This window comes from Cyrtonyx montezumae, unplaced genomic scaffold (assembly GCF_038088225.1).
Source record: "Cyrtonyx montezumae isolate F1298 unplaced genomic scaffold, pur_monq_1.0 scaffold_8, whole genome shotgun sequence".
NCBI classification, from domain to species: domain Eukaryota; kingdom Metazoa; phylum Chordata; class Aves; order Galliformes; family Odontophoridae; genus Cyrtonyx; species Cyrtonyx montezumae.
The window spans coordinates 69,922,684-69,950,094 of NW_027072089.1; the positions used below are offsets into that span (position 1 = coordinate 69,922,684).

Sequence of the window (27,411 nt, forward strand, 5' to 3'; positions counted from 1 at the left end):
TCATCAAGAAAAACTTGTCTTAAAAAGAAAGCGATACTATCATTATAAAAATACACTCCATAAAGAGAGAGGGAAATTCATCTTGTCCTAGAACTGAATTCAACTCTTACATTTAAGTATAAGAACAGTGCCTTAGAAAGTGTTGTTCAAGGAGCAATACTGTCTCTTTTTTTAATGATTGAATACAAACTAGCAAGCTCAGCAATCTTCAACACAGCAGATCTTCCTAAGCGTTGTTGCTTTCTGCTGAATGTCCAGCTGGATTAGCAAATATACTGCTACTAACATGTGGGGCACTCCCCTGTGCAGCTTCTCTATGCTGACTCTCCTCAGCAAAGTGACAGGTCAGCTGTGATGGGAAACATTTCCTTTGGCCCACACTACTCTTGCCCTGCTCTCCTGAGAAGAATACTGGCTACTCCAGTTTGAGGTCATCCAGAATGTGAAATGCAAGCTGACAGTCAAGTGCTGTTAGTTAAAAGTCATGATTTACTAAATCAGCACAGGCTCTTTAGATGCCTTTTGCATGAAAATGACTCAGAGTTGCATAAATACTATTACAGACTCGCTTTCTATTTAGTAGAAACTATAATGCTGTTACTACTCTTTGTGGGCTGCTGTATTTTTAGCAAAAGAGTACAAGGGCTGGGATCTTCCAGGTCAGCCTCCCATCACCATCACAGAAATTGGTGATGTGAAAGAGGTATTTTTATTACATTATTTTTGTTTAGAAAAGTAAGGAAGTTTTCTTTCTGTCAACAGGAGCATAAAGTTCTGCTTGCTGAACTTTAAATAACTTCCCACTTGTTGGAAGCAATTCTTTTACATTTGTTTTTCTCCTCTCAAAGTCAATTCTTTTAACCCTTTTCACACACTCAACTCTTCTTCCTTCAGCCTACACATTCTTCAGCTGTGATGCTTCTAGTTCAAGGCTTCTCAAAGTCAAACAGCTAGGAAATGAGCTGAGCATTCACTGAGTTGCAGAGCAGCTACATGAAAAAGGAAAACTGCATTTTCAACTGCCAAACAGAGAATACTTTTAAATTTGCAAAAATATCATCATGACTTTCTGGATGGTATCACAAAGTGGTTTTAACTCTATGAAGAATGTCACTCTGACTGTTTTCATTTGGCTTCAATGACAGTACAAACCAGTGGCCATTTGCTTTGATGCATTACTGACAGCTCCACTCACATCTGTGCACCGAATCCAACAATTAAAGCAAAATCAAATACTTTCCTCTTTAGTAGCTAATATTAGCAGAAGACACAAGTACTCTTACATGATTACAAGCCAGTAATTAAATAACATGCAGATTTGACTTTAAACCGGTACTCAATTTTTCCTAAGTCCAAACATACAGAGACAGAGGTCAGGCACTGAGACTGTAGTTCAAAAGCAACCAGTTCATAATACAGGTCAAAATAACAGTGTTTTATCTTGTTTTTATCCAAGTCAGAAAAGGTTCCTGGCTAACAGTTTAGTGCACCATCCTTTTTGATAATAAGCACAGAACAACAACAAAGACGTTGCTCTAATACAGGCAGTTACACTTCAGTACATGTCTGAAGAGCTGTACTCACAGTGCCTTTAATACATTCTTGACCATTATTAGATTCCTAAGTTGTCATTTCTTTTGATGCTCTCATTAAAAAAAACAACACACAACTATTGAGTGTAATTGCGAAAATACTGTTGTTATGGTAAACTACTTCAGTCCTTGACCTTTGACTACATCTTTGATCACCGTTTCCTATCTGCTACAACCTGGGTCACACAGACAAAGCAGAAGTGGGCACCTGATCTTCACAACTCTTAAGCCTATCACTATCATATTCCTATTAAGAAGTATTTGTGCACACATTCCTTTGGTTATTATATATCTGGATTCACAGTACGATTAACAAACTACTGACCAATGCCACACCTTGAATGACAATGCTATAATGTTCATAAAATATACCAGTGACACAGTGTTTTCAAACGTGGGACAGGATCTCAAAAGGGAAGAATATGTATGAAGTATTCAGTTGTATCTGAGGAATATGAAGACTGCAGCATGCTGAAACCAATTAGCAAACAAAGCTCACAGCTTCTACAAAAATACAAGTGTCTTTCTTTTTAAAGACCAAAATATTCTGACCTCCATAAAACATCATTATCACACCTGTAAAAATGACCTTGAGATATATCTTAATTGTTACCACCAAGATAAAAAGGCAGACTCATTCCAAAAAGTAAGAACCTTTTGATGAGACTATTTTCTCAAATTTTGCTGCTGAGCAGCAGAGCCACAAAAGGATGGAAGACTAGGATCAGGACCAGCTCATTTACTGGTGCTTAGAGAAACAATAATTAGGAAGAACAGACCCTATTATCATACTTTTTCAGGTTACTGCTTAAGAAATATTTGTTCTTTTTAATAAAAAAGCTCTGATTCATAAAATGGAAGTCTTAGAGGTTTGGGCCTAATATCACCTCTTATTTAACTGCCAAAACCTGCTCCACACCTGTATAGAGAAACAACTGTGAACAAAGGAAGTTCCATGTGACAGAGTGTGCATGCTTTGCATAGAAATTGCATCCTCTTACATGCTGATAAACATTGCACGTCAAAAAAATCAAAATTATGATATTATTTTCTCAGCTGCTAACATTTCTTCCCATCTTGTATTCAAGTAGACATTTCCAAGGGAGGACACGATGCATGTCCTTCATAAAACTGATCCAAAATTAAAAATAAAAATAAACTGACTATGATTTGAATCCTCTTTTTTTTTTTTCCAATGTGTCATGCATATTGCTATTTTCCTGTATTGAAAAATATACAATTTGATCAGCTGGAGATTCAGCTGAACAGTTTTTAATAAATAGCTATTAACACTTCCATAGCTATCACATATTTAGTCAACATTTCATTAAAAAGGAAAAAAAGATGTGCTACCCAGTGCTGCAATTACTTATAATCTACGCCATATATAGGGCACAACCTAGATCCTCGCAAACGGAAGTGTGTAGGTGACCCCACCCTTGCAAAGACCCAATTATGCCACTGGGGATTCATTCACCCACACTCATCCAGTTAGGTGACAATGTCTGAACGTACTCATCCACTACAGACATCCAGAAAGTTGTCCACCCACCTTCCAAAGATGCATTCCATACATATTGGAAACACATCCACAATGTTTAAATTTAAATACAACAAGCACTGTTTTGAAGCCAACATTTTATGCAGCATCAAAAAAGTGAAAATCATCACTACACAGTTTGAACTTAGAGAAACTTAAATCCTAAGGTCTGTCATAGCCAAATATTAATAATATTTGCTTTTAAATACCTATTTTAGAATCTGTTTAGCTGAATGCATTTAGCATATTTATCTCCATAGGAACGTGTTAGAACACTGTTGAGAAAACCGTATTAGTTAAATGGCTCTGAAGTTTCAAGTCCAACTACTTCCTCGTTGGTTTCTATAACTAATTGGGATAAAAATTAAACTTAAAAACGACTGACATACCTCAGAGGGCCACAGTGCCCTATCTCACAGTAATGAATTACGGTTCTGTCAGTACGTGCCTCCACATAAACTATTTGCCTCTCTGACATTTTGAGACTTGCAAGCTGTCCCAGGGCTTGGGAAAAGTGACATGTAGAAATCACCCAGTATTTGGCTCCATTTAGCTTTAGTTTAAGAATTATACAAGAGATGTACAATTTAACCACTATGTATTAAGATATCCTTCTCCTCTTTTATGAAGCATTATATTAGCATTGCAGGCAAAACCCTCAAGAGTTATATGATCTCTTATAACATAGAGCAAACGAATCTTTGACCTAGTATGAAAGCATAGGGACTTCACAGAGATTAATTATAGGCAGCTTTGCTTTATACAGCACTGTATGAAAAGGGCATCAGAATCATTTACAGTACCTTTCATCTTGTCCCAGGTCCTCACTGTCTGGCATTTCAGATGGAAAAGGAAATACTGTCTCCCTCTAAACCAATCTAGATAATCCAGGTAAAGGTCTTCTGGTCTGCTGTGTGATTTAGAAGCACCAAACCAGGAAACTGCTCTGTTTGCTGCGGAGAAAAGTGTTCCCTGCTCAAAGAGCAAAAGTTTACAACACATCCTAAGTGTCCTCTTGTCTTGAATGAATTTCAGAGCGTTCTGCGTTGATTGGCCAATGCTATAAATAAACAAGTTGTGACTCACCTCGCACACTATGACAGGGTGTTTAGTAGCAGGCACAGCCAAGAGCACAAAGTTTTTTTTTTTTCTTTCAGTCATGTGAGAGAGAATCACCAACCAGTTATTGCATCTTATTTTTCTCCCTGCACTGACATCCTTCCTCAGTGTCTCCAACTCGCTTAGAAGCAAGTGAACATAAACCAAAATTATACAAAGCTAGATGGCACTCAGCTTTAAAGTATAAAAATGAAGTACAAAAAGAAAGAGCTTACTATAATGTAAAAAGTTCAAATTTTACTCCCCACAAAGTGCAAGTCACATTTCTTCTCCACTAATTCACAGATGAAACACAAACATCGTCACTATTTTCAAATAAGGAATAGAAAGACAAGTTTTCAATAACAATTAATAGCATTGCTTTTAAGTTCTGACTCCAAGCTTGCCTACCAGAAACAGGCTTCATGGGGATACCAGCAAATTATACTTGCAGCTCTCAAATAAAGAAAGGTACGCCGATAGGTTTTCTGCCAAAATACTTCCAAATCCCTCGTGAACAACCTAAGCTGAACTGACAAAATCACTTTCCTCGTATCACTCTCGGCTGCGTGCATGACAAGGATTCTGTCACTCCAGCTACACCAGCTACGTTTCTATTAAATTTCAACACCCCAGCCACCTTATCTGTGCTGATGAAGCATTTGTAGCTTCATCAGCCCAAGACTCCAGGGAGCCCATATTTGTGCTGTTCAGCCCATTGCTCAGTGCTGCTTCTCCACATGGCGTCCTTTTTCCATTAAACAGCTCGACCCGTTCTTCATATATTTTCAAACAATTATTACGTCCAAAGATCTTTGCATAGAAATCTTTTTCGCTCTCTAAGGAAGCAAGATTAGAGCTGCTTGCCCTATGTGAGGAACTGTCCTGGAAATGTCACACCTCAAAAGAAAAAATCGAAGCTGGAACAAAAGGTATGTCAGACTAAAAACCAATCAGACAGTATCCTCCATTTGGTAAGCTGTACGTGATGCACTGCAGGTCATACAGCACTCAGAGGAAAGCTGCTAAACTTTCAAAACTACTAAGGACTTTATCCTTTCTTCTTACTTTAATATAAAATGCTTCAAAACAAACCACAAGATTAAGATAAAAAGTGCAAGAATTCCCAAAACAGCATAATTGAAAGATCCATTATGTTTACCTGCATGACTTACATTTACTATGCAAGTAATTAATAGAATGATCTCAGGGACACCAGGTGTCTGTGAGCGACAACTTATTTCACTTATCTTACTCTTCTCCACATTCTCCTTGGTTCTCCTTTTCCTAAACCCATCCACACCTTTCCTCAATCTTTTTAAGTCATGTACTTAACAGTTTAATAGTACTGGACTTTAAACAGGAGGGAGGAAGAATAAAAAAAGGAATAAAGTCCTACTTCTTAAATAAATAAAATATAAATATATAGTACCTCATTTTATATTTATTTGTTCTCTATAAAAACATAAATAGAAGTCCTGTCCTGCTCAATAGAGATATTCCACGGTGAACAACACACCCTTATTCCATAGGCCTCTTTTCTTTTTTTCTACTTGTATGTATAATTAGAGCTGTATTTCCTTCCAGATTAATCCCAAAACAACAGAACTGCTGAATTGTAAATCTTCTTTAGTAAAAATCTTATCTGTGACAGTTTCACTTTCAGATAAAAATTCTGAAATTTGACAAGTAGGAAAAGAATCAAATCAAATAAATTAAATGCACAAACACACAAAAGCAATGTTCAAAATGTAAATGTAGCACTGAAAGTGAAAGCAAAACTAAGCCCCTTGTACACCTTTAATTTCTTTCTTTTCCATGTGTTAAGATACAGTTTTATATAGACACATATATTTTACTGTGGCACCACCTACTTTTAATACATTTGATGATCACATTCGCAGGCTGAAGAGATTTTCAGTATTACGTCTACGTAGCCCTGTACTTCAGTACTGGAACTTGTTGCAGTCCGTGCTCCTAAAGTAATACTGTGGACTGTTCATTTTTTCATCATGCTCTTTGATAATTCACAGTGCTCACCATGATAGTAAAAATATGATAGGGACCCATAAGGATCATCAAGTCCAACTCCTGGCTCCACACAGGACCACACAAAAATTAGACCAGCCTGGGAGCAGTATCCAAATGCTCCTTGAACTCCAGCTCTTGTGGCTGTGCCCAGTACCCTGGGCAGCCCATTCCATGCCCACCACCCTCTGGTGCAGACCCTGTCCCTAAACCCCAGCTGCCCCTCCCCTGACACAGCTCCATGCCATTCCCGCTGGCCCTGTCACTGTCACAGAGCAGAGCTCAGCGCTGCCCCTCCGCTCCATGAGTAGCTGCATCCACACCAGACCCTCTAGACCCTTCCTCATCTTCACAGCCCTCCTCTGGACACTCTCATAGTTTTATGTCCCTCCTATACTGTGGCACCAAAGCTGGAAGCAGTGCTGGAGGTGAGGCCACACAGCACAGAGCAGAGGGGACAGCCCCTCCCCCGCCCGGCTGGCAGTGCTAGGCCTGGTGCACCCCAGGGCACGGTTGGCCCTTTGGGCAGCCAGGGCATGCTGCTGGTTCATAATTTACTTTTATGATTCCTTGGAACTCTTCACATGTCCTCAGTGAGGAAAGGAGGATATTATCACCTTACTTATTTATTGATGGAAATATTTGGTTTAGAAGCGTCTACTAAATGAGTACCTAACCAAGATGTCAAGGGTCTGTTACTTGAAAGCAGAGCAGTTATAAAATACGTTAATATTCATGGACTGGTTTCCACCAATTTCAGTGTTCACTGCTTTTGCAACTCAGACTTTAGAACATATAAACATGTAATTAGCTTCACTATAACACTAAAATATTTTACCAAGTATCACAAAGACGACTATCTGGAAAATTCACCACAAATTTCTAATTAGTCTTAAGCCTTCCATACCCAAGGGAATGAGAGCTTGTGCTGACCAAGCTGGAGGTGTCCATCAGATATGGCTCAAAACTATTTCATAGCTCCATGACATAAAACAACTTCCAATACGCTTGGGTGGGACACCAGCAGGTGAACAAAAGCACTGTATCAGGCTGAAGGCTATCTGGCATTTCCAGCTCTGTACAAAACTACAGCCCAGGGAAGAAATGTGTTTCTACCTTCTTCATATGTTCTTTTAGACTCCACCTTGTGGCTCAAGACTCCTGAGCCAGCTGCAAGAGCTGGATTTCTCTCAGTAGGTTTTCATTCTATGGTAGCATTCATCAAGTCATGCAAGCAGGGACTTCTGCAGTTTACTCACATGCTATTTAACAAGTTTTGTCTGCTCTGAACTAGCCAGCTCCAGCTTCAAGCGATTTTTAAGAACGTGTACTAGAACAGGTAGAGGACAGCAACCTCTCACTGGCTTCGCACAGCTATTAAGTGAATTTTTACATACCCTTAGCCATACTCTTTTTGATGGGGCCGCAGAGTTGCAAGGTGGAGTTGCCTAATGGTGAGTTGGTATGAGAATAGTAAAAAATTATTTTTAAACTTTTTCAGCATGGAAAACTCAAGTGACTAGGGAAAACAGAACTGAGAAGGGAAAAGTTATTTCTCCCCTATCCATGGGTGTTTTCAGGGAGGCTCTTACTTCTTTGGTTAGTTGCAGCTAGTGCTACAAGCTTCTGAAATGCAGAGGACTTTGCTCAGTGCTCCCTGTTCCTTCAAGTTGTTTTTGCTATCTCCAAGGCCAAAAGACTAATGTCACATTCAATGTGACTAATCCCTGCTCCTCTCAGCAGTCTCCATCTAGGCCTTGCTATGTATCAGCTCTCACATCCAACTATACTTGGCTCCACTGGTTCCTCAACACAAGGACAGCTCCTTCACCTGTTAGTGACTGCTTCTACCTAACCATTCTCCTTCTTAAAGGAATATGTGCACTCTTGATTTGAAATCAAAAGGAGATATTACTGATTAGTTTCTGCTTTCTGTCAGCCCATGCAGATTGAAAAGACATATTTTGTTTACTTGCTTCTGGCACATAAACAGTACCCTGCCATCAAACATCCTCACTGTTCTTTTCCTAATTCTTCCCAGTTATACTATAACCAATGTAAAATCATAGAATCATATGGAAGAGATCAGAAATGTACACTATTAATAAAGGAGAAGGCACACCATCGATTTACATCATGTTAAAAGTGTACTTCTGTTCTTGGCTTTTGTACCTTTCATAGCAGTTCTATTTTCATTTTTTTGCAATTGCTAATTTGACATTTTTGTAGAATAATTCATTATGATGAAAGGATCTCATTTCTGAATGAGGTCAGTTCAGAACAAGTAATTTTATTCAGGAATTCTGAATTACCTTTTCCCTTACAGATGTTTTTCGAACTTTATCAGTCATCTCTTCACATAAATCCCTTTGTTTCTATACTTCAAAGAACAGATTTGCGAAGCATGACTTCCCATTCCAAAAGGTTTGTCTTTCCTCAACAGTATTATGTTTAACCAGTTGTCCTTTCTTTCTTTTTTTTGTTTCATTCCATATTCCACATTTGCCAAGTACAGTCCACAGCTCCCTCTAGGTGTCTCCTATAATTTGTTTTTTTAAATTGTATGTAACCACTAATGTCTCAGTACAGTAACTACATAGTAAAGCTGCTAGTTCAACTATTTCACCTTGGAATTCCTTCAGAGCCATAATTCTACTTGTTATTTTTTATTCTACTTGTTGATGACCATCTTCTTCTGAGGCTGCAATTTGCTGTCCATCCTTTGATATACCCCCTTAAAGAAGGACACCGTTACGGAAACCACCTCCACGGTGAACACAAACAGAAAATCCATGTAGTTCTTCTGCAATTGCCAAATCTCTGAATTTTCCTTTTCTGCTCGATCATGCACTGACACAAAAAAAGTGTCTCTGGAAGATATCTTGCTCCTGATGTGTTAACAGGTGAGTTTACTACATTTGCTGATTGCACTAATCAACACATTTTTACCCTTTGTGTGAGTTGTTCCTCAAACTCTGTCAGCCTTGATTACAGTGCTTTTAGACACAGCTTTCCAGAGTCAACAGTCTATTTTATTTTATTTGGATAACTTTAAGAACCAATCCTTTCTTCTGCTCATCTACAAGAACATGTTTTTTTAAGTAAAGAAACCTCACATAGATCTTCCTCAATACTTTCTTGATAGTTGGTAACTGTTCTGTTTGCCTATGCCTATAAAGATAACACCAAGGATAGTTCTGTTGCTTGCCTGATGTAATAGTTGATCAAGGATCCCAGACATTATGTTCTTGCCTTTAATTTGGACTGAACATGCATTGTAATCATCAAGTAAATGGCCTTCTTACCAAATAGTGAAATGTACCTTTTATAGATTGAAGTATTTGGTTTCTAAGGAAGTTATCAACAAGAGAAGAAAGTAAGTGTATGTCTTTGTCAGAGACAAGAAAGTAACCTTACTGAGTAGCTGAGAGCATAAAAAAATGCTGTGGGATGCACAGTTTTACATACTGGACATGCATAAGGGCTTTAGCAGGTGAGTGAAAGACAGCACGCTACCCAAGTGGAGCATGAAGGGGATAATCTGGCAGTGTCTCACATGGACTGTCAGCCTGCAAGTATTTTAGTCGTGCTTCAACTGGCGCACTAGCTCCTCAAGTAGACGCGATCCCTGGTGTTTTCTGTATCTGTCCTCATCTGTAAGGACAGTGAGATGGTGCTTTCAGTGCACAACACTAACTATTCAACTGCGAGTGAGTCTATTTTCAAATAAAGTGGATGGAAAATAATGAACATTGTGCTGCACCCTTAACAGCCCAAAAAAACCCTCAACTGACAGAAAGCAAAAATAAAATTGCAAGAAGAACATAACGTTTAGATCAGATTTCCAGAAGAAATAACAAGTCTGGCTTTTTACTTCTGTTTACAGCTTACGTTGGTATTATTTTCAGCAAGAAATCTGAAGGCACATTTAGGATTAATGTACATTTATATACACATACCAAAAAATATTTCATCAGTTTGAAATGCACACCCCATTTTCCCATATTTGCTGAATCAAAGAATGATACCTATTCCAACCTTTTCTATCTGAATCCAACTTAAAATTGGATATAGAATCATTGAATTGAGTTGGAAGGAAGCCTTAAAGACCATCTAGTCCAACTCTCCTGCCATGAACACGCCTACAGACAGATCAGGTTGCTCAGAGCCTGGTGCAGCCTGACCTCGAGTCTCTGGACACACTCTAAGAGGTCCACATATTTTTGTGCCACATCTGGACACCGTACTCCAGGTGAAGCCTCACAAGTGTAGAGGGGCAGGGTCACCTCCCTCACTCTGTTGGCCACACTTCTTTTGACGCAGTCCAGGATACAGTTGGCTTTCTGGGCTGCAAGGGCACGTTGCTGGCTCAAGTCCAGCTTACCATCCACCAGTACCTCCCGGGTCCTTTTCAGCAGGGTTCCTCTCTATCCTTACAACCCCCGACTTGTACTGAGAGTGGGGTTTGCTCTGATTCAGGTGCAAGATGCTGCACTTGGATTTGGATGAACCTTATGAGGCTTGCCTGGACTCACAACTCCAGTTTGTTTAGGTCTCTCAACCTTCGGGTATGTCCAATGCACTACACAGCTTTGTGTTATCCTCAAATGTCACTTATCACTGATCTCCATCCAGACAGTGCACCACTGAACACCACTCTCTGGGTACAATCTTGTAATCGATTCCTCATCCATCAAACTGTCCAGCCACGTTTATTATATTCACTTAGCTTTGTTTAAGAAGAGTGTCATTCATACAAGAATAAATGAAACATTGAGATAGATCTGATAAGCAGTGTTTTAAAATCACTACATGCAAAACACAATTTTGCACTTCTCTATATATGAGACTAAAATAAAGAAAAGATCATTCAACAGAAGACCAACAAAAGTAAAGAAATGAAGTACACTGGAATTTTTTTCTCTCCTCATGGAATCCTGTGTATTACGCAGGACTCCTTCTTCATATCGAGGTTCAATAACAAATTGTTTCAGCATTTTTAAAATCACAAGCTACAGATAACAAAACAAAATCAGCATTAAAGTTTGACTGAAAAAAAAAGACATGACATTCACAAAGGTAAACATGAGATCACATTGCACATGCAAGAAATATTTACTCAACAGAACAGAGTATATGAATACACATTTTTAAAGAGCTACAAAAAATGGGGCATACAAGCAACATGACTATTTAACAAACACCAAAACCTGACTTGTATCAGTACAATGAACTGTCATGAGATATTAGTGGTTCATCAAAAAGCATGCACGCACCAGGGTGCATGAGAGTTTTTGAACATGGGCAAAAAGAAGAGTTAAAGGAAGAAAGAGTCTTTAATGGTATTTAAAAAGCATTTTAGTCACACGAAGATAGAAAATCTTCCTCTCATACAAATCATGCTAGATTTACGTGACAGACAGAGAAGAGCTGGAGACAGAGTGGTATAAAATCTTACCACTAAGGGTGAAAATCTCAACTGCCTTGGGACTTTGACCATGGGATCCTGTTAAACAACTATAAAAGAAACATATTTTGGAGAAAAAAAATCCATCATATGCTGCCTTTCAATTGAATATCTTTTCTGATTTTTTTTTTTCAAGAGGCTTTTTACATACTCCTTCATAAAATTATTGTTGTATCTACTATATATCACATTTCCAATTTGCCTAAGACCTAGAAGACCTATAAAGGCACTTATGCACTGGTTCATCTACAGCCATGATCTATAATTTAGTTAAGCTGCATTAAAATGCAAATTCTTTCCTGGGCACCTATAATACTCAAGATTTTGAAACCTGCCTCTCCACCTGTTTCTCTTGGCAATCTGAATTTGTTCACCCTCAGAAATTGATTTCTTCCCCGCTTGCAAAGAGGTGAACCCTATGTAAAGGCAGATCAAATAGCAAGAACCCAAACAATTAAATCAGCTTGCTCTGAGCCAATCAGTACAGGATGAAAAACACTTGAGAACACATGAATATTTCTAAATATTTTTTGGAAGTGTTGATTGAAAGACAGCACAACTCTGAGGATTTTTTTGTCTTGTAGCTATAAAACACACTAAAAAAACGTGAAAAAAGCAGGCTATTAGTAAGCTACCAAGATAAAAGAATATTTAGAAGACTTTTATATGTAATTAAATTCAGAAAGTAAGAAAACACTCAAGTCATACACTGACAAATGCTTATGTCTAAACGGTTTCACTAATACACTAGCAGTTCTCTAAGAGCAAGCTCTGATACTGGTATTCAATGAAGAGGAAGAAGATTTGTCCATCCAATTATATAATTTATTCTTAGATGCAACGTAAGAAAATCTCACCAGAGAGCGGTTAGTGCAATTGCAAACCATAACTAGATCAAAGTTCAGGTCACAAGCCCTGAATTAGACACGGCAGACTTTAGGATGAATCACTGCAAGGACTCCATGTACACTGTAACGGGGATGCACAGAACGTACTCACATATTGATCATTTTCATTGACACCAACCCTATTCTTATGCTCCAGCTCAACGAGCCAAACTTATTGACTAACATTCAGGATTCCCAGCCAGATTTTTTTCTTACTCAGTATGACAATCTTGGTTCTTCTGGTTGCCCTTTAGGCATCCTTTTTTAACACCTACATCATGCAAGTGAGACAGCTTCTCATATCATTCTGTTAACTTTTCTCATCAATTATTACCTACTTACTGGTTTACTGTGTGGCAGAAGATAAAGTCTCTAACGTTTAACATGCCTAAAAGTTATAATTATATTCTTTCCCCACAAGAAGCTTTTTCATGTAACTTATTCTTATTTAATCTCACTGTGACAGCTTACGAAACTGGGAAACAGACAAAAAATACTAAATTATCATGAATGTGACTCAGTTTAAGGTAAGGTTTTATCTATGAATCCTTTACTAATTTGTATGCTACTTTCAAACTTCAATATATGTAACAGCACATTAGCAAACCTGATGTATTATAATAAAAACAAGGGCATGCAAATTTATGTAAGTTTAAAGTTTTTACAGCTTCAAACAGATCTGTGAGCACATGTCATTTCAGAAGGCATATACCTGTGGATGCAGAGCAATCAGAAAAAAAAAACAAAAAAAACCAGGATATGGGAACTCCTTACCACAGCACAGCTGTGGCATCTGGAAAATGAAAACAGACTCAAAGTTCTCAAATGCTAGCACCAAAACATAAAGAAAATACTCCTGAATTACATCGCAGACAACAAAACAAGGGTGAGATAGGCAATAGTAAGAAATAACATCATAAATAGATCGACACGGGAATGGTATGCTTCATGTGGTGACAAGTCATACACATACACAGCTGCAGACTGGACAGAATGGTTAATTCTGAGATTCACTGATGGAAACAAAATCACTTTTGTCCTTGAGTGACTGGGACTAATTTCTTAATTGAGTTTCTCCAAAGCAAATACTTGTCAAACAGCAATACTTCTGCTCTTTAGCATCCAGCTCTCAAGTGAAATAATTGAAAAATTTACATCATTGAAGGCCAGTAAACCACCATACAGCTCCGCAAAAATAGAGCCAGTATTGCAACAGAGAAATCAACCCCTTCTGCAATGACACCCTCCGTCAGAAAACTAAAGTTAAACCATTCTGGGGATGATGAAAGTAAAGAAACATTCAGATCAGGAGCAATAATAAATACAGAGCTGCAGCCTTGCTTGTCTGTAACCAAGCACACAGGCAGATTTGCAACTGAGCGGAATTGTGCGAACTGTGTGCTGCCAGAGCACTCAGCCACAAGTGCTGAAATGATAACCCTTAGCCCTGCCTTAAGAAGATCATCATGAGGATGACATCTTGCTGAGAGGCTGACAGTGTGATCAGGAAACCTAATTAACATCAGTTATCTAGACTTCTGTCCCAAAGCATAAAAAAATTAAAACTTGCCTGTTCCTTTCCTGTTAATTTTTATTTAAATCCATTCCATAGGGGCTTTTAGAAGGCATGTACAAAACACCTTGCTTTGCAAGGCAAGATAGCAGCTCCTATCGCCATTACAACTTCTTTCTCCCTCATTTCTCATGGAGGTCTGTAGACTCCTACAGAAACAATTCATTAAGCTTTAGAAAATATTTTCCAAATGTATGTTTTCCTGTCAGAATAGTAAAGAATTAGACTTTAAACTTAGAAGTTGCACATACATACTTGTATTTAATATACATAAATCTGTAAATTGTATGCTACTTTGTCATAGGTTTTGCTTCTTCCTTCAGAAACTTTATGTCAGGCATACCTATCAAAAAACATCCTGGCTTTGAAAAAAATCCTGCTTTTTAAAAAATTATTATTATTGATTGAAATAACTATCTTCCAAAGTACAGCTGGAACACATTTGAGCAAAGTAATTAACAGAAAATCCTGCTTGCACATCCTTTTCAGAAACTTCTTAATAGCTCTATTTATCTCACACACCCTTTTGGCATTTTTTGAGACTTCAACATTTATTAACACTTTATTAAAAGCTTTATAGATATATTCATTTAAGCTTTTAGTGACATTTATGTAGCTGCTTATTATATCACTCAAGGAAAAGTCAAAGGTTATAACGTGCTTAACATGAACAGGTAAGTTGGGTCAGCTTACGGTCTGTCTGTATTCTGTCTTTACAAGCTCCCAAAATTGAATACTTGGGGATAGCCAAAGAACAGAATAAGATGCAGGATAATACGCAATGACACATCAATAAAATAAAACACGGCCTCCAACAATCTGTAGGTGAGGGACTTCCAAAGCCAGAGGTGGTGAATTTGTATGTAAAAGCCTACAATTAATTTTCTTCAAAGAACTGTCCTGTTATTTGTATTTTTAATCCACATATAGATCTACTTTTCACAACAATCTTGTGTCAAGGATTTCCAAAGCTTACTTACATTTTTATATTTCCTCAATCTGCTCCTTGCTGTTTTGATATTCCCTCATTCCAATACTGGGAGAGAAAAAACATGTTTCTTAGGATACCTTAGAGAATTCCACTATATTTCTCCTTAACTATTCCTTTTCCCAGAAGTCCTACCTTATTCACTTGTTCTTTGTATGGAGCTAGCTCCCTGTCTTTGCTCAGTGTTGTTGCTGTATCCTGGAATTCTGGCACTTCTCACATACCTTTTTTCGAGGAGGCAGCACAGAAGATTTGCATGTCATTTTGCTGTGCAAAGAAACTTCTAAGGACCTTCAGAAATTCTTCAAAGTAAATTCTTGTCCTTATTTCCTTGAAAACTTGGTTAAGCCTGGCTACCTGCCCTTCTGGGATCACTTATGAATACATTTAACAAAATAGTGCCACACCACACCACTGAAGGACTTCCTCTTTGACCTTCAATCAACTCAAACGCTACACATATATTTGCACCTCTGTATCCCATATTCCATATAATTATTCTTTCGGTTTTGTTTTTCTTTTTTTTAATGCATGGCGGAGTCCTCTCTCAAATTGCGTAGTTATTTGCTTTTAGTGAGAAAGCTCAGGGAATGCCTCCTGGAAACTCAGCTGGCCTACTTCAAATACAACTCAGCATTTGGTCAGTTTTCATCTGCAGTTTTTAACAGACTTTTAAATACTTCTGTCATTTTAAAATACTTAAAAATATTTATACTTCTTTAATATTGGACATTTCTATATTTATCATGACATTTTCTGAAATTTTTCTGAAATTTTCTGAAGAATTATTCTGAGCCTATGAACTGGCCTACAGTAATGTCAACGGCTGCAGCTATATTGATTATGTTTTAACTGTACTACCAGTCAAAGCCGTTAGTAAGAAAAGGCTTAATCTTTTAAAGGGTACCATTCTCCTTAAATAAAATCTTAGATAGGAAAACGGTAAATTTATCTCTGAAAACTTTTTTGTTAAACTGGTCTCCTGAGTAAGTCTGACCACCTGTATTCCAGAGAGGGGAAACTTGCTCTGAGAATGAAAAACAAACATACGCTACCCTCTATTTTCCTTAGAGTAAAAATGAAAGATGTGCAGTTTGAGAGCTGATTTCCATGGATATTTAGACTCTGACTAAAGCAATTTGGAATATAAGCAGAAGAATTTAGGTAGCAAATGTATTTTGGTAGGTTAATGTGAAACAATCTTCTGCTAATAAGAAAAAAAAAAGCAGACTCAAGGAAGGAATATCCTAAGGCTTGTTTCAAAACAGCTGAGCTGTTTTACTCAACTGTATGTTGAAACACCTAAAAGAATATGTTACTCCACTGATAGGCTCACATGCTTCGACAAAACCGTGTGCCAGGACATTCCTTACTAAATTAGTGACTAATCAGATGCTGCTCTGGGAAACACACCCTCACGTGTTACAACAAACACGTCTGCAACATCAAAAAAAATAGTAGAGCCAATGACTGTAAGTTCTTATGTCCTCAATAAATAATTTCCATCATACGTTTGAAATCTAATGCCTGTATTTGGCAAACCAGATGCAATTAAAGGTCAAAACCCTATTACTATGTAAACTCAACTATAGTTACTCTGGTCCTTCTTCTGACTGCCACTGTTGTAAAGGTTCTATGCAATGAAGCCCTCTTCCCCTTCCAGGGCAACATCTAGTACATATACATAAATATAAATAAATGCCTAGTTTCAGTATTCACAAAAGTTGTAAGAAACATTTATTGAGTTCCCAAGTTAATCAAAGTTGACTTTTTTATTTCTCTACTTCTTCTAATTACCCTCAATTTTCACATGACCTTTCCAATTATTTAGAATTTGAATATTTGACAGTAATTCACTCAGTAGGATGCTGGGAGACCTGCACATTTTCTCTTTGTGTAAAATATTCTTGTTGCATTTAGGGAGCCTAAAGCTTATGAAAAACCGTGAAATACTACACACTACGTTCTTGTTGAAATATAAGGCAGTACAAAATATTACTCGAATAATCCAGTTTATCAAATCACATAAGACAGTACAGAAAAGCAAGCTTCCTACGAAGAAAATTGAGGCACAGATTCAATGATTTGTGTCTCAGTTTTGATAAAACTTTGCCTTGTCTGCAGAATGACCTGAACACTGCAGAAATCAATGCTGAAGGACAGCTGCCCACAGAACAATTTCTATGCAGAGCCATTCATATACATATATTCACATAATCAGACTCGTGTTCATCCACGTGGCAACAAAAACTCCGTAGTTGTTAACAACTTTCACAAGCAAATGCCTCTGATAAATAAACTTACATCAGATTTGGGTTTTTTATTTGGTAGCCTTGGGAAAAAAACCTTATTCTTCTCCCAGAATAACAAAATAGCAAAAGCAATACTTCTTCCTATGGGAAACAGGCAACAGAAACCCATATTAAATGAAGAAAAAAGCTAATCGCACTTGTGCCAGAAAAGCATCTTTTACATTTTGGTTTGGCATAACCCATATCATTTGCTTTTCAAGCACTTTTTCATTATTAGATCAGAATATAAAATATGGCTAAGGTCGCTCCCTGTTCTCATGGGATTTTATTCAAATATGTGACTTGCTTCTGACGAGCAACTTCAGAATTAAACAGTCCATTTTTCTTAATCCTAAAAGTAGCATCTCTATTTAGAGCAATGTTGGGGGCTCTCTGAATGCTATAGTTTATAAATACCCTTTAAGATGACAAGTCAAATGACTTCAGGATTGTAAGTTATCTCTCACAGTTGTTCAACTGTTAAAATGGAAAGCGGTAAGAATAGAATGAAAATATCCATGGTGAAAATGTTACATGTGCAATGGAATAAACATAGAGAATAGGGCACATGAACATTCTGCCATTAATCTTGCCACTTAAATTTCCTCTCTACCCTTTAAAAAGGTCAGTATTGTGAACTTACCCTGCTGATGAGCAATTTGAGGTTATGTCGCTCTGTTCAAAGCTACACAGTGATCAGAAATGCAGTCCTCCTCTACTCATGATCTGTCTCACACTTACTGCAATTATGTTCTCTAGATCAGGTAACAATCATTTCACGCAACCTTTCCTAACTATAAAGAAGCTTTTAATATATATATATATATATATATATATATATATATACACACACACACGGCAAACTTCCCTCTCCCCCCCCCAAAAAAAACATTACTTTTGCAAACAGAACAAATCCCTAAGGCAAGCAAGCATGCCCAGTAACTATTCAGCAATCAAAAAGGCAAATCCTGTGTCCAGACAGTAGTCCAAATACAATATACAGTATAACACCACAAAGAGCTATGAAAAGGATGTTTTGGCTGTATTTCAGTTTTCTGTCTTCTTTAAAGGGGCTTCATACCTTCTAATCGTAACATAATTCTGCTGCTTCTTAACCATTTTAAAAACACACAACCGTATGCACCTAAGGACTATCTTTCTAGAAAAAATGGGTGATACATTTTACTAAATCAGCATGAGGTCTTTTGAATTCTTTAAAACAGAAGGTAGCCTTACTGACTCTGAGAGTTTGCAATTGCCCTGAAAAAAAATATTTTCAAAAGAAACTGACTTCCAGTTTACAATGTCTGCAGTGCTTTGGAATACAATGCTTCAGCTTCAAAGAATTAAAGATTGTACTCCAACTAAGTAACTTTATTTTATACTGATATAAAGCTACTTCTGCATTGACACGGCTATAAACACATTTGAAATGGATCTCTACCATAACTTAGAAAATCCTACCAGACCAAATACTCATTCGGATTAGGAATGAACACTCTGTGTGAGCTGAAAGAGGCAGTGAATTCCAAGTGCTTCCTTACAGAATGCTGCAATTGTATATCCATCCATTCCCTGTATGAGCCTGGTGGGAAGCAAACTGCTACCCTTCAAAAGACAGTTCATAACTTGAGGCTGAATTCAACATATGATTCGAAGTACATTTGTCTAAGAAAAAGCACTACTTTTTGGCTGATATTTTACAAGAGTATGTTTAAACTTTGTGGATCTTTCAGCTGGAAGGATCTTTAAGATATGAGGGGGCTTTGTCACTTTCCATCTACGCTTCATTTCAAGTTCACTTTATCATTGAGGAAATACATATCATTCACATCTCTGAACAGCTTTTTCTATATACTATTTAGGCCAGCAGCCAAAATACGTTACTCTTCTATACCGTGCCACTGAAGCATGCTATTTATAATAAACACTGAAGCTTTCTCTCGTGTGCTGAAAGACACTGCTGATAATATTGCTGTATCAGTGTGAAACAGGGAAGTATTAAAAAGTGAAAGACATCTCCAAACTCCCTTGCTGAAAGCTGAGAAAACTTGGCAAACTACAGGCAACTGCATGTTCTAGCACTGGATATTCTTGCACTGCAAGTTCAACTGCAGAATCTGCCATACTTGCTCTTGCCTAAGTCAGAAGAGCAGGCATCCGTTTTTGACCTAGTGCAAGTGGAGAAAGAGACAAGTGGCACAGTAACTAGCAATTCTAGCAATTTTATGTCTCAATCTTTGGTTCATTTTTTCACCCATCTCCTCCATGGAATTGACTGTGTTCACTTTATTGCTGTTCCTCCAACTCATCAGTTTCTAGGAGCTGTTCTGTTTTCTTACCTCTGAAAATAAGCTGATGTAAAAAAAATAAAATACAAAAAATAAGACTACTTGGGAGGTTGCATTTTTTCCTCACAGGTGATATTATGGATATTATGGATATCATCCCAGCGAGAACGAAACAGCACTCTCAGAATTGGGTCAGCTCAGAATTAGCAGCTCTCAGGTTGCTTACAACATACAAATCCTCCTGGCTGCACTCACAGACACCTTTAACAGAACTGCTTTTTTGGCACAGTAGGTTCATAGACAAAACGCTTACGAATAACTGGAAGGTGACCACAGCTCTATACTAAAAAAATTAAACATGAAGTAAAGCTGGCTTTACTGTATAAACTGCTGAAGAAAGGCTGACAGGCTTATGTAACGTGACGAACAAAGGCTGTATTTCCATCCCCTCATCATTACAAAGCTAGCATTTTTTCAGCTGAGTGCAAGAGTTTGTTTCTACCAATGAGTAACAAAGGAAATTAATTACTGAGTCACTTTTACACAGGATGCAGCATACCCTGCAGTTTGCAAAGGCTGTATTTACGTCAGGCACTCATTTCACACATTCAATCGTTGATGCAGTGACTTCACCTGAATAGAAGTATTTCAAATTTAGTTTATTTAAGCACAGTAAGAATGCACGTATGTCTTATGGTGCTGGTGCTGGTGCTCAGATGACCTATTTTCCAACACGATACAAACTGACAAAATGATAGGTACAAGGATTTTTAGAGGCCTCCATGTGAAATCCCCTGTTCCGTGCTGTTTCTCATTCTGATTTATTCAGAAAATAACATTCGTATATCCATGAGAAAATATAAAAAAGAATGCCTCAACAAGCTTAGAAATAATTAGTGACAGTTCCTGTCAATAAGAGTTGCGAGATCAAGAAACAACAGTCAAACTAGACTGTGCAAACTATTCTTCTGTACCTTGATATTTTATTGAAAAGTTTGTCCAAAAACACCCTTGCTATCAGAAGAGCATGAAAAAAAAAAACAGAAGTAAGCAAAGGTAATCTCCTCCCTCGTATCTCAGTCCCTCAAAACCAAAATGTATGTAAACATGTAAATGTTGCAGAGCTCTCTGAAAAGTTTACAACAGTCTCTAAATAAGCCTTGATAATTTTGACTACAACTAGTAAACACATCCAGAAATACTACCTGAGGAAAAGACTGGAAAGAAAGGAATAAAACATTTATCCAAGAGTTGTGTTGCAATCTCCATGAGGTAACAACACATTTCATTGAAAAGTCATACCAAAGGGCAGGTGTCAGAAATGTCTTGTTATATGAGATTGACATGTCCTTAGTATTTCCATGCAGTATCTGCACTAATCCCCCAGATGACTGAGAGGAAACATCCTGGGAGGAGCAGCAGACACTATGGAGGACAGAATCAGGATTGATAAAGGAGCCTGGACTGGAACACTTGGCTTGTAATATGGTGTAAAACCATCACAACCAGTCAAACTCACCAGTGAAGTATAATATTTAATAAGACAAATGGATGAATGCAAAAACTGGAATACCAAACAAGCAGTAAAAAGGAAAATGTTCACAACAGAATCTAAGCTGCTTGAGTTACTTGCAATAGTTAAAAAAAATAAATCTATGCCTGGAATATATTTGCAAGATATTTATAACATACAGCATAATTGATCTCTCATATTTGATAATGACAGGGCCTTGGTTTGGGGCACCACGATAGAAAATATATGGGTGCTACAAGAAAAGCAACATGAACAGCCAGTTTCTGAAAGCTTAACTCACTAATCAATAAATACCAAATTGGAGTGATGGAATATAACCTAGTGGAAAAAAAAATAAAAGAAACTCCAGTAAAATTCCCCTGGTTCTTTTTTTCAGCCTGTACTTCCTCAGAAGTTACTCCCTTCTTGCAGCCACAAGAATGCATCACCTTTATTTTTTAACTGATAGAGGCAGAAGGCAAGTTTGGCTTACTTAAGGAAGTATGCCACGTTTGCTTGGTAGTAGTAAAGAAGCCGGGCAATTCCAACTTTTTTTTTTTTTTCTTATTTCTTCCACGCACTCTCTACAATGAAAGGTGTGTTGAGCTCCTGGAAATGAGGGAGAAGAAAACGTGGCTAAAGCAGAATCATGTTGTAGACAAAGCACCAGAGAACCACAGGATGGGATCACTTAATGCAGTTGAGTGCAGGCATGTGAAGAACAGATTCAGTTTGGATGATCAAACCAAGACCAAGGGTTTGAGCACCAGAAACTGATATTCTTAGTCCCCCTGTTTCAGTACTGGCACACAGATGTCTGGCCATGGCTTACTTTAGCCTTGTTATTATCTGCAGAATCAAGGAGATGAATTAACACGCGTAAGACAAGAACATTTCTGTTACAACCTTGATCCTGTTTAGATTTCCTAATGGAAATCTCTTATTTCCTAATCTGCTAATCTTCAGATGGATATTTAACAAACACCCTAAAGGAAAGAATACTCATCTTGAGATATAATTTAGTATATCCTCAAGGTCTCAAGAGTGATCTGAAGAGTGAATCATACTGTGCTAGATAATCCTTTCAGATAAACTGTTTGCAAACACAGAGGCAGAGGTAAATCCAGACCCTAGGCTTGCTTGATCAGACCCTGCAGCTTTTATGTCTGCGTATGGCATTTCAGCACATTACTGAAGAGTGAGCTTCTTATTCTAAGCATTAGCATCAGTCCATAACATCCTTAAGATTGACGAGCCTTTAAAACAACAGGAAATAATGACACAAAGACATTATGCTCCCTGCCATCTCACCTAGATGTACAGTATATTCAAGGGAAACAAGAATTATTAAGGGACAACGTGTCCGTAGGTTGGTTAGATATCTCATTTAGGATTAAACAAATCATGTTTTGTGTGTCACGAAGTATTTCTACTCTTTCTCAATTGATCATAGAAAACTAGGTAGACTAGATAAATCTTTAATGAATTAATCTTAGACTATCTTAAACCATTACAGAAGGCAAAGCATATAATAATCAGAGGTATGTAATGCCTCAGACATAATAAATAAAGCACAGCCTCACAGAGTAGTAATTGGATGAAAGGAGGAAATTCTCATTTATCTGCAGCAATAACATGAGTTCTCCATTGCTGGCACCTGCACATTAACTGTGTTATAATTAGATTCAATTTTTTTTCTTATTCTCAGAAAACAAACAAATTAACAAGAACCAAATACTGCTATATCTATCCAGCTCTGAATACTGCCAGTGAAGAAAACACCTTCACAGAGTAGACAAGAGTAGAGTTTGCTGTAGACAAACTACAAACTGGGCTGACACAAATGTGAAATCTATGCAAGTCAAAAGGTGAACTCAGGTCTTGGAGAGGTAGTCTGAATTTGAAGTTGATCTACCAAGGAAGAGATGTAGCATCTACTGGCCCAATAATGGAGGCAGTTTCTTATCAAGCAATGACGCTTGTTCCCCAGAAAGTGAATAGCAACTCTGACAGTTCTGGGAAGTCGCATCTAACATTGCATTAAACTCTTAATAAAAAAAAAAAATCTCAGAATGAAGGACTGCAGCGGGTGGCAAGAAACAGAAGGGTTCTGGACAATAATCTCCACGTGTCTGTATGCTTCTGTCAGCAAGGCTACTGCCTAAGAAAAATCCAGGATGGATAACTGCTGGGCAGGGTCTCATGACAAGCTCATTTTCAACACTGAGCTCTCAACAGCTCAATTGCACAGTTAGCAGCAGCAACCAAGAAGTGCCTTTTTGCTTGTAATGTTCTTTTGTTTTCTTACAGAAGACTAAATCTTGACTGGTCTGATAAAACGGAGCAGCAACAGATAAGACATGCTATTCAGGATGCTGTGTATTCTCATTTTTCCCTCCCCATTAGAGCACATGGGAATGTGCAAGTCCATCTGAGAGGCAAGCCCCACTCAGGGAAACAAAGAGCCTTCTCATCTGAAATCAGAGCCAGGAGAACCCTCCTAGAACTAAAAGGTTCCTAGGTTCAGATACAGAATACACTGAGAAAAGTTCAGAATGAGATCTCATCTTAAAAGGCTCCATTAGAAACAAAGGCCACAGGTCTCCATACACAGACATCTTAAGAGGGAGACTACTAGCATGTCCATTTGAAGAAGAACAATGACAAAGAAGCAAGGCCATGTTGCTCTATGGAGTCAGCAGCTCTCAATAAAGACACTGGAGAGCTGAAAGCAAGTTCAAGAAATCAACCGTAGCTTCACTGAAGGATTCTTAATGCTTAGTTCAGTGCTTAGAACATACCAGCAGCAGAAGGGATATGAAGTGTAGATGAATGTTGAAAAAATGCAAGAATCAGAACAAAAGACAATCATCCAATTTCAAACTATCACAGTGACCAACTGCAAACATAAAAGCTCGAAGCATACTATTTTACTCCTAAAGCCCTCATAAAGCTGTGCCACCATTTATGAAACATCACAATGAAATACTGACAGATTTTTAAAAACAGAACTGCAGAACACAGTGTTCTTTTCTTCTCTGCCAGAACACATGACTGCAGTCAGAAACAGAGGATGCACAGTAACTATTTCAAAAGCACCAACTTTAGGGCACAGTAATACCTGAGATCACATTGCAATGAGAATCATACAGAATCCCCCAGGAAAGAAAAGATTAATAATGCTTGGGGAAAGGTAAAAAGGAATTAAACAGAATTCTGCTACACTGTGCTACAAAAAGCAGCATGTTCAGGATTGTGAAAATTTCTGTAAAGTTTTCACAAACATAAAAATTATTTCCTAAATTGGGATTAAGTTTTAAAAGCAATGCCTTACAGAGGAGGCATTACTTTTGGAGCAGCTCATAGTTGCAAGGACTTCCTCTCATGTTGCATGACTTCTTACTCTCAGTAAGAGCATTTTGTGAGACCCTGCTGAAAGCCTGACAGGAAACCCATGTGAATTTTCATGAAGATCAGTGTTCAGCTCCAGTACTGTAAACTCTTTTAAAGTACAGGTTTGTGATGTGACACCCCTTTAAGAAAGTCTGCCTGTTGTCCCTCAGTGCACCATAGAACAGGCATGCATGGCCTTCACTAGATTTTCGGACCATTTGCACAGAACAGATTTGTCCTTACTGACATTTTGTATCACTCTGTCACACCATCTCTAAAAATAGATGTTTCTTTAGACACTTCACACTCCCCTGGTGTTAAGGTGGCTTTAAGAGTTTATTTAACATAAGTGAAATCTGCTGCATCCTAACTTCCAGTTATAATTCCTACATGCTCACATAGAGTTTGCATTTGTTTGCAGCATGGGTGTTTTGAGTTTGCTGATTTTTTTTTTTATTGTTTTCTCCATGCAGAAAAAATGGCACCCATTGACATCCACTGACACTTGCTGAATACTTACAGAGACCAAGCAGTGGATGTGAGTACAGGGAGGTGAAGGCTGGTACATTTCAGCAGTGATGAGGATGACGTGAAAGACAAGCCACCTTCTAGACAGCCATTCACAACTGGCATACCGGGAAACGAAGAGCTCTTGTGGGTAACTAGTCCCCACCATTAGCTATGCACTATGTTAAAAAATAGTATATTGTAGTTGAGAATAGCTCTATCAAACAGTGTTATTGTGCTCTTTATAGGTGTTGTAGCTCCCATGGAAATAAATGGGAGGCATTACTTTCAGAGCAACCTATATAAAACTAAAATACAGTTTTGAACTGTTTGGATAAAATTCTGGAGGAAGGGGTAAGCAGTAAAATGAGTCTTCTCACTATGCTAAATGATTCCGGTAAAGAAGACCAAGTACTACAAATTGCAGAACTTCAACGATGTATCAAGTGATGTATCCTCCTGCTAGAGAGCAGACACAGGGCAAGATGGACTTTCAGACTGATTCTGGGTTCTTTCACACTGATCTTGTGCAAATGACCTTGCTCAGAGACTTACAACACTTGCATTATAATAGCCAGCAGCATAGGCTACAGTGAGAGAGAAAACGGTAATTTGTTCCACGAGAAACAATGATTTCCTAAGACTCACAGCCTAATACAACAGAATAGTAATGCATGTTTGTAATGCAACAGTTGCTTTCAAATGACACTGGATGTACACTAACTACTGGTGGTCTTTTCAGAAAATAATACCTTAAATATACAGACTGTTATTTGGAAGGTCTGCAAACCATTCAGAAATACTCTATAAACCCTGAACAAATGAAATCAACTACATACACCACCCTAACAACATAATACAAACATCTGCCTGTGAGCCGAGTCAGCACAATTGGAAATCAACAGATGTCACAATTATTCCTGTAGATATCAACTAATATTTAATAGAAATGAAATTTTAAATCAATTACTTGTACTGTTTATTACAGAGATAAAGGACATCACATCAAGCTTACCTACTTCTAGAGGGCCCTCATACAATGATGTTCTAGGAGAAAGCAACCTCCTTAACCAGCACTGCACTTTTTCCTATTAACTAGATACAAAGGAAACACCAATTCCCAGAAAACAGAAAACATGACAATCCTTCTGAGAAAAGGCATTTCTAGAAGAACTTGACACCTTGATATATTCTTTAATACAATTAAAATTAAAAAATATATATATTGTAGAAAGCTATTAGAACTGGAACAAACAATAAACTTAGAAAATATACTAAAATAATTCAATTTCTATTTTAATTACAGGGAAAGTACACTCAAATTCCAGATTAATTGTAAGAAAAGATGATATCAAATAAGCAGCATATTAAAAATAATGTACCTACTTGCCAGTGATGCTCCTCCAAAGGTGTGCACCTGCAACGAGAACATAAGATGATACTCAATGCACGAAAACCAAAACCATATACAGTTTCCTTCTACTTTATTTGTAGAAATGCCCAAATCTGGGACAAAATGACTAATGAAGTCTTCATGGCAGTTAAAACTAGAGTAATAATTGTCAGAAAAGTTATCTTTTTCTGCAAACTTAATGCAACAGTTTAAAATATTAATGAAAAGAATAATTTCTGGCTACATTTTCACACTGAAGTAGAACATAACCAACATATCTCTTGCTTTACAACTTCAAACTGACAATCACTTTCTACATTCCTTACAATCCTGTAATAATCTTGCCATCTAGTGGCTAGCTGGAAGTGGGAAGTAGCTGTACAGAAGTGCTATACTGGGAAGAATTGCTGTTTGGAGTGACAATCTTCAAATCACTACAAGAAGAAACATTTCTATTCTATTCATTTAATAACCATTCATGAAATTTGTGTTAAAAAATAAATACATTGCCTTCAGTGTTTGTTTAAGCGGTATAAAATAACAATTCTGTAAATATAAAGCTGGGAAACAGAGGTCTTCCTGATTTCACCTCTATGATGAACGGCTGAATAATCACATGGAAATGGAAGCGAATGCCAAATGAAGATGGGATGTTATTCTCACTCTGTTAGCTGGTAAATATCAGCTCCTCTTGCATTTTGTCAATATGAAAATGTTAGCAGGAGCTAAGAGAGAACTTGTGTAAATCACCACCTTCTGGCTGGTGGGGCATTCAACATTAGAGGTAACTTACACAACACTGAGCCTAGAAATCAAATGATGACAAATTTTTTAAGTCATCCACTAAGCA

General features: G+C 37.6%; 1 protein-coding gene across 2 annotated transcripts in view; it reads right to left on the reverse strand.

Moving 5' to 3' along the window:
• RETREG1 (reticulophagy regulator 1) overlaps positions 1-27,411 on the reverse strand; it is a 52,057-nt gene that overhangs the window by 15,681 nt on the left and 8,965 nt on the right. The window contains exon 3 of one of the 2 annotated variants that reach the window (XM_065752867.1): positions 26,555-26,585. In XM_065752867.1, coding sequence (XP_065608939.1) covers positions 26,555-26,585 — 31 coding nt within the window. Of the gene's footprint in view, positions 1-3,935; positions 4,139-26,554; positions 26,586-27,411 lie in introns of those variants that run through there. The other variant, XM_065752868.1, reaches the window with a different exon arrangement.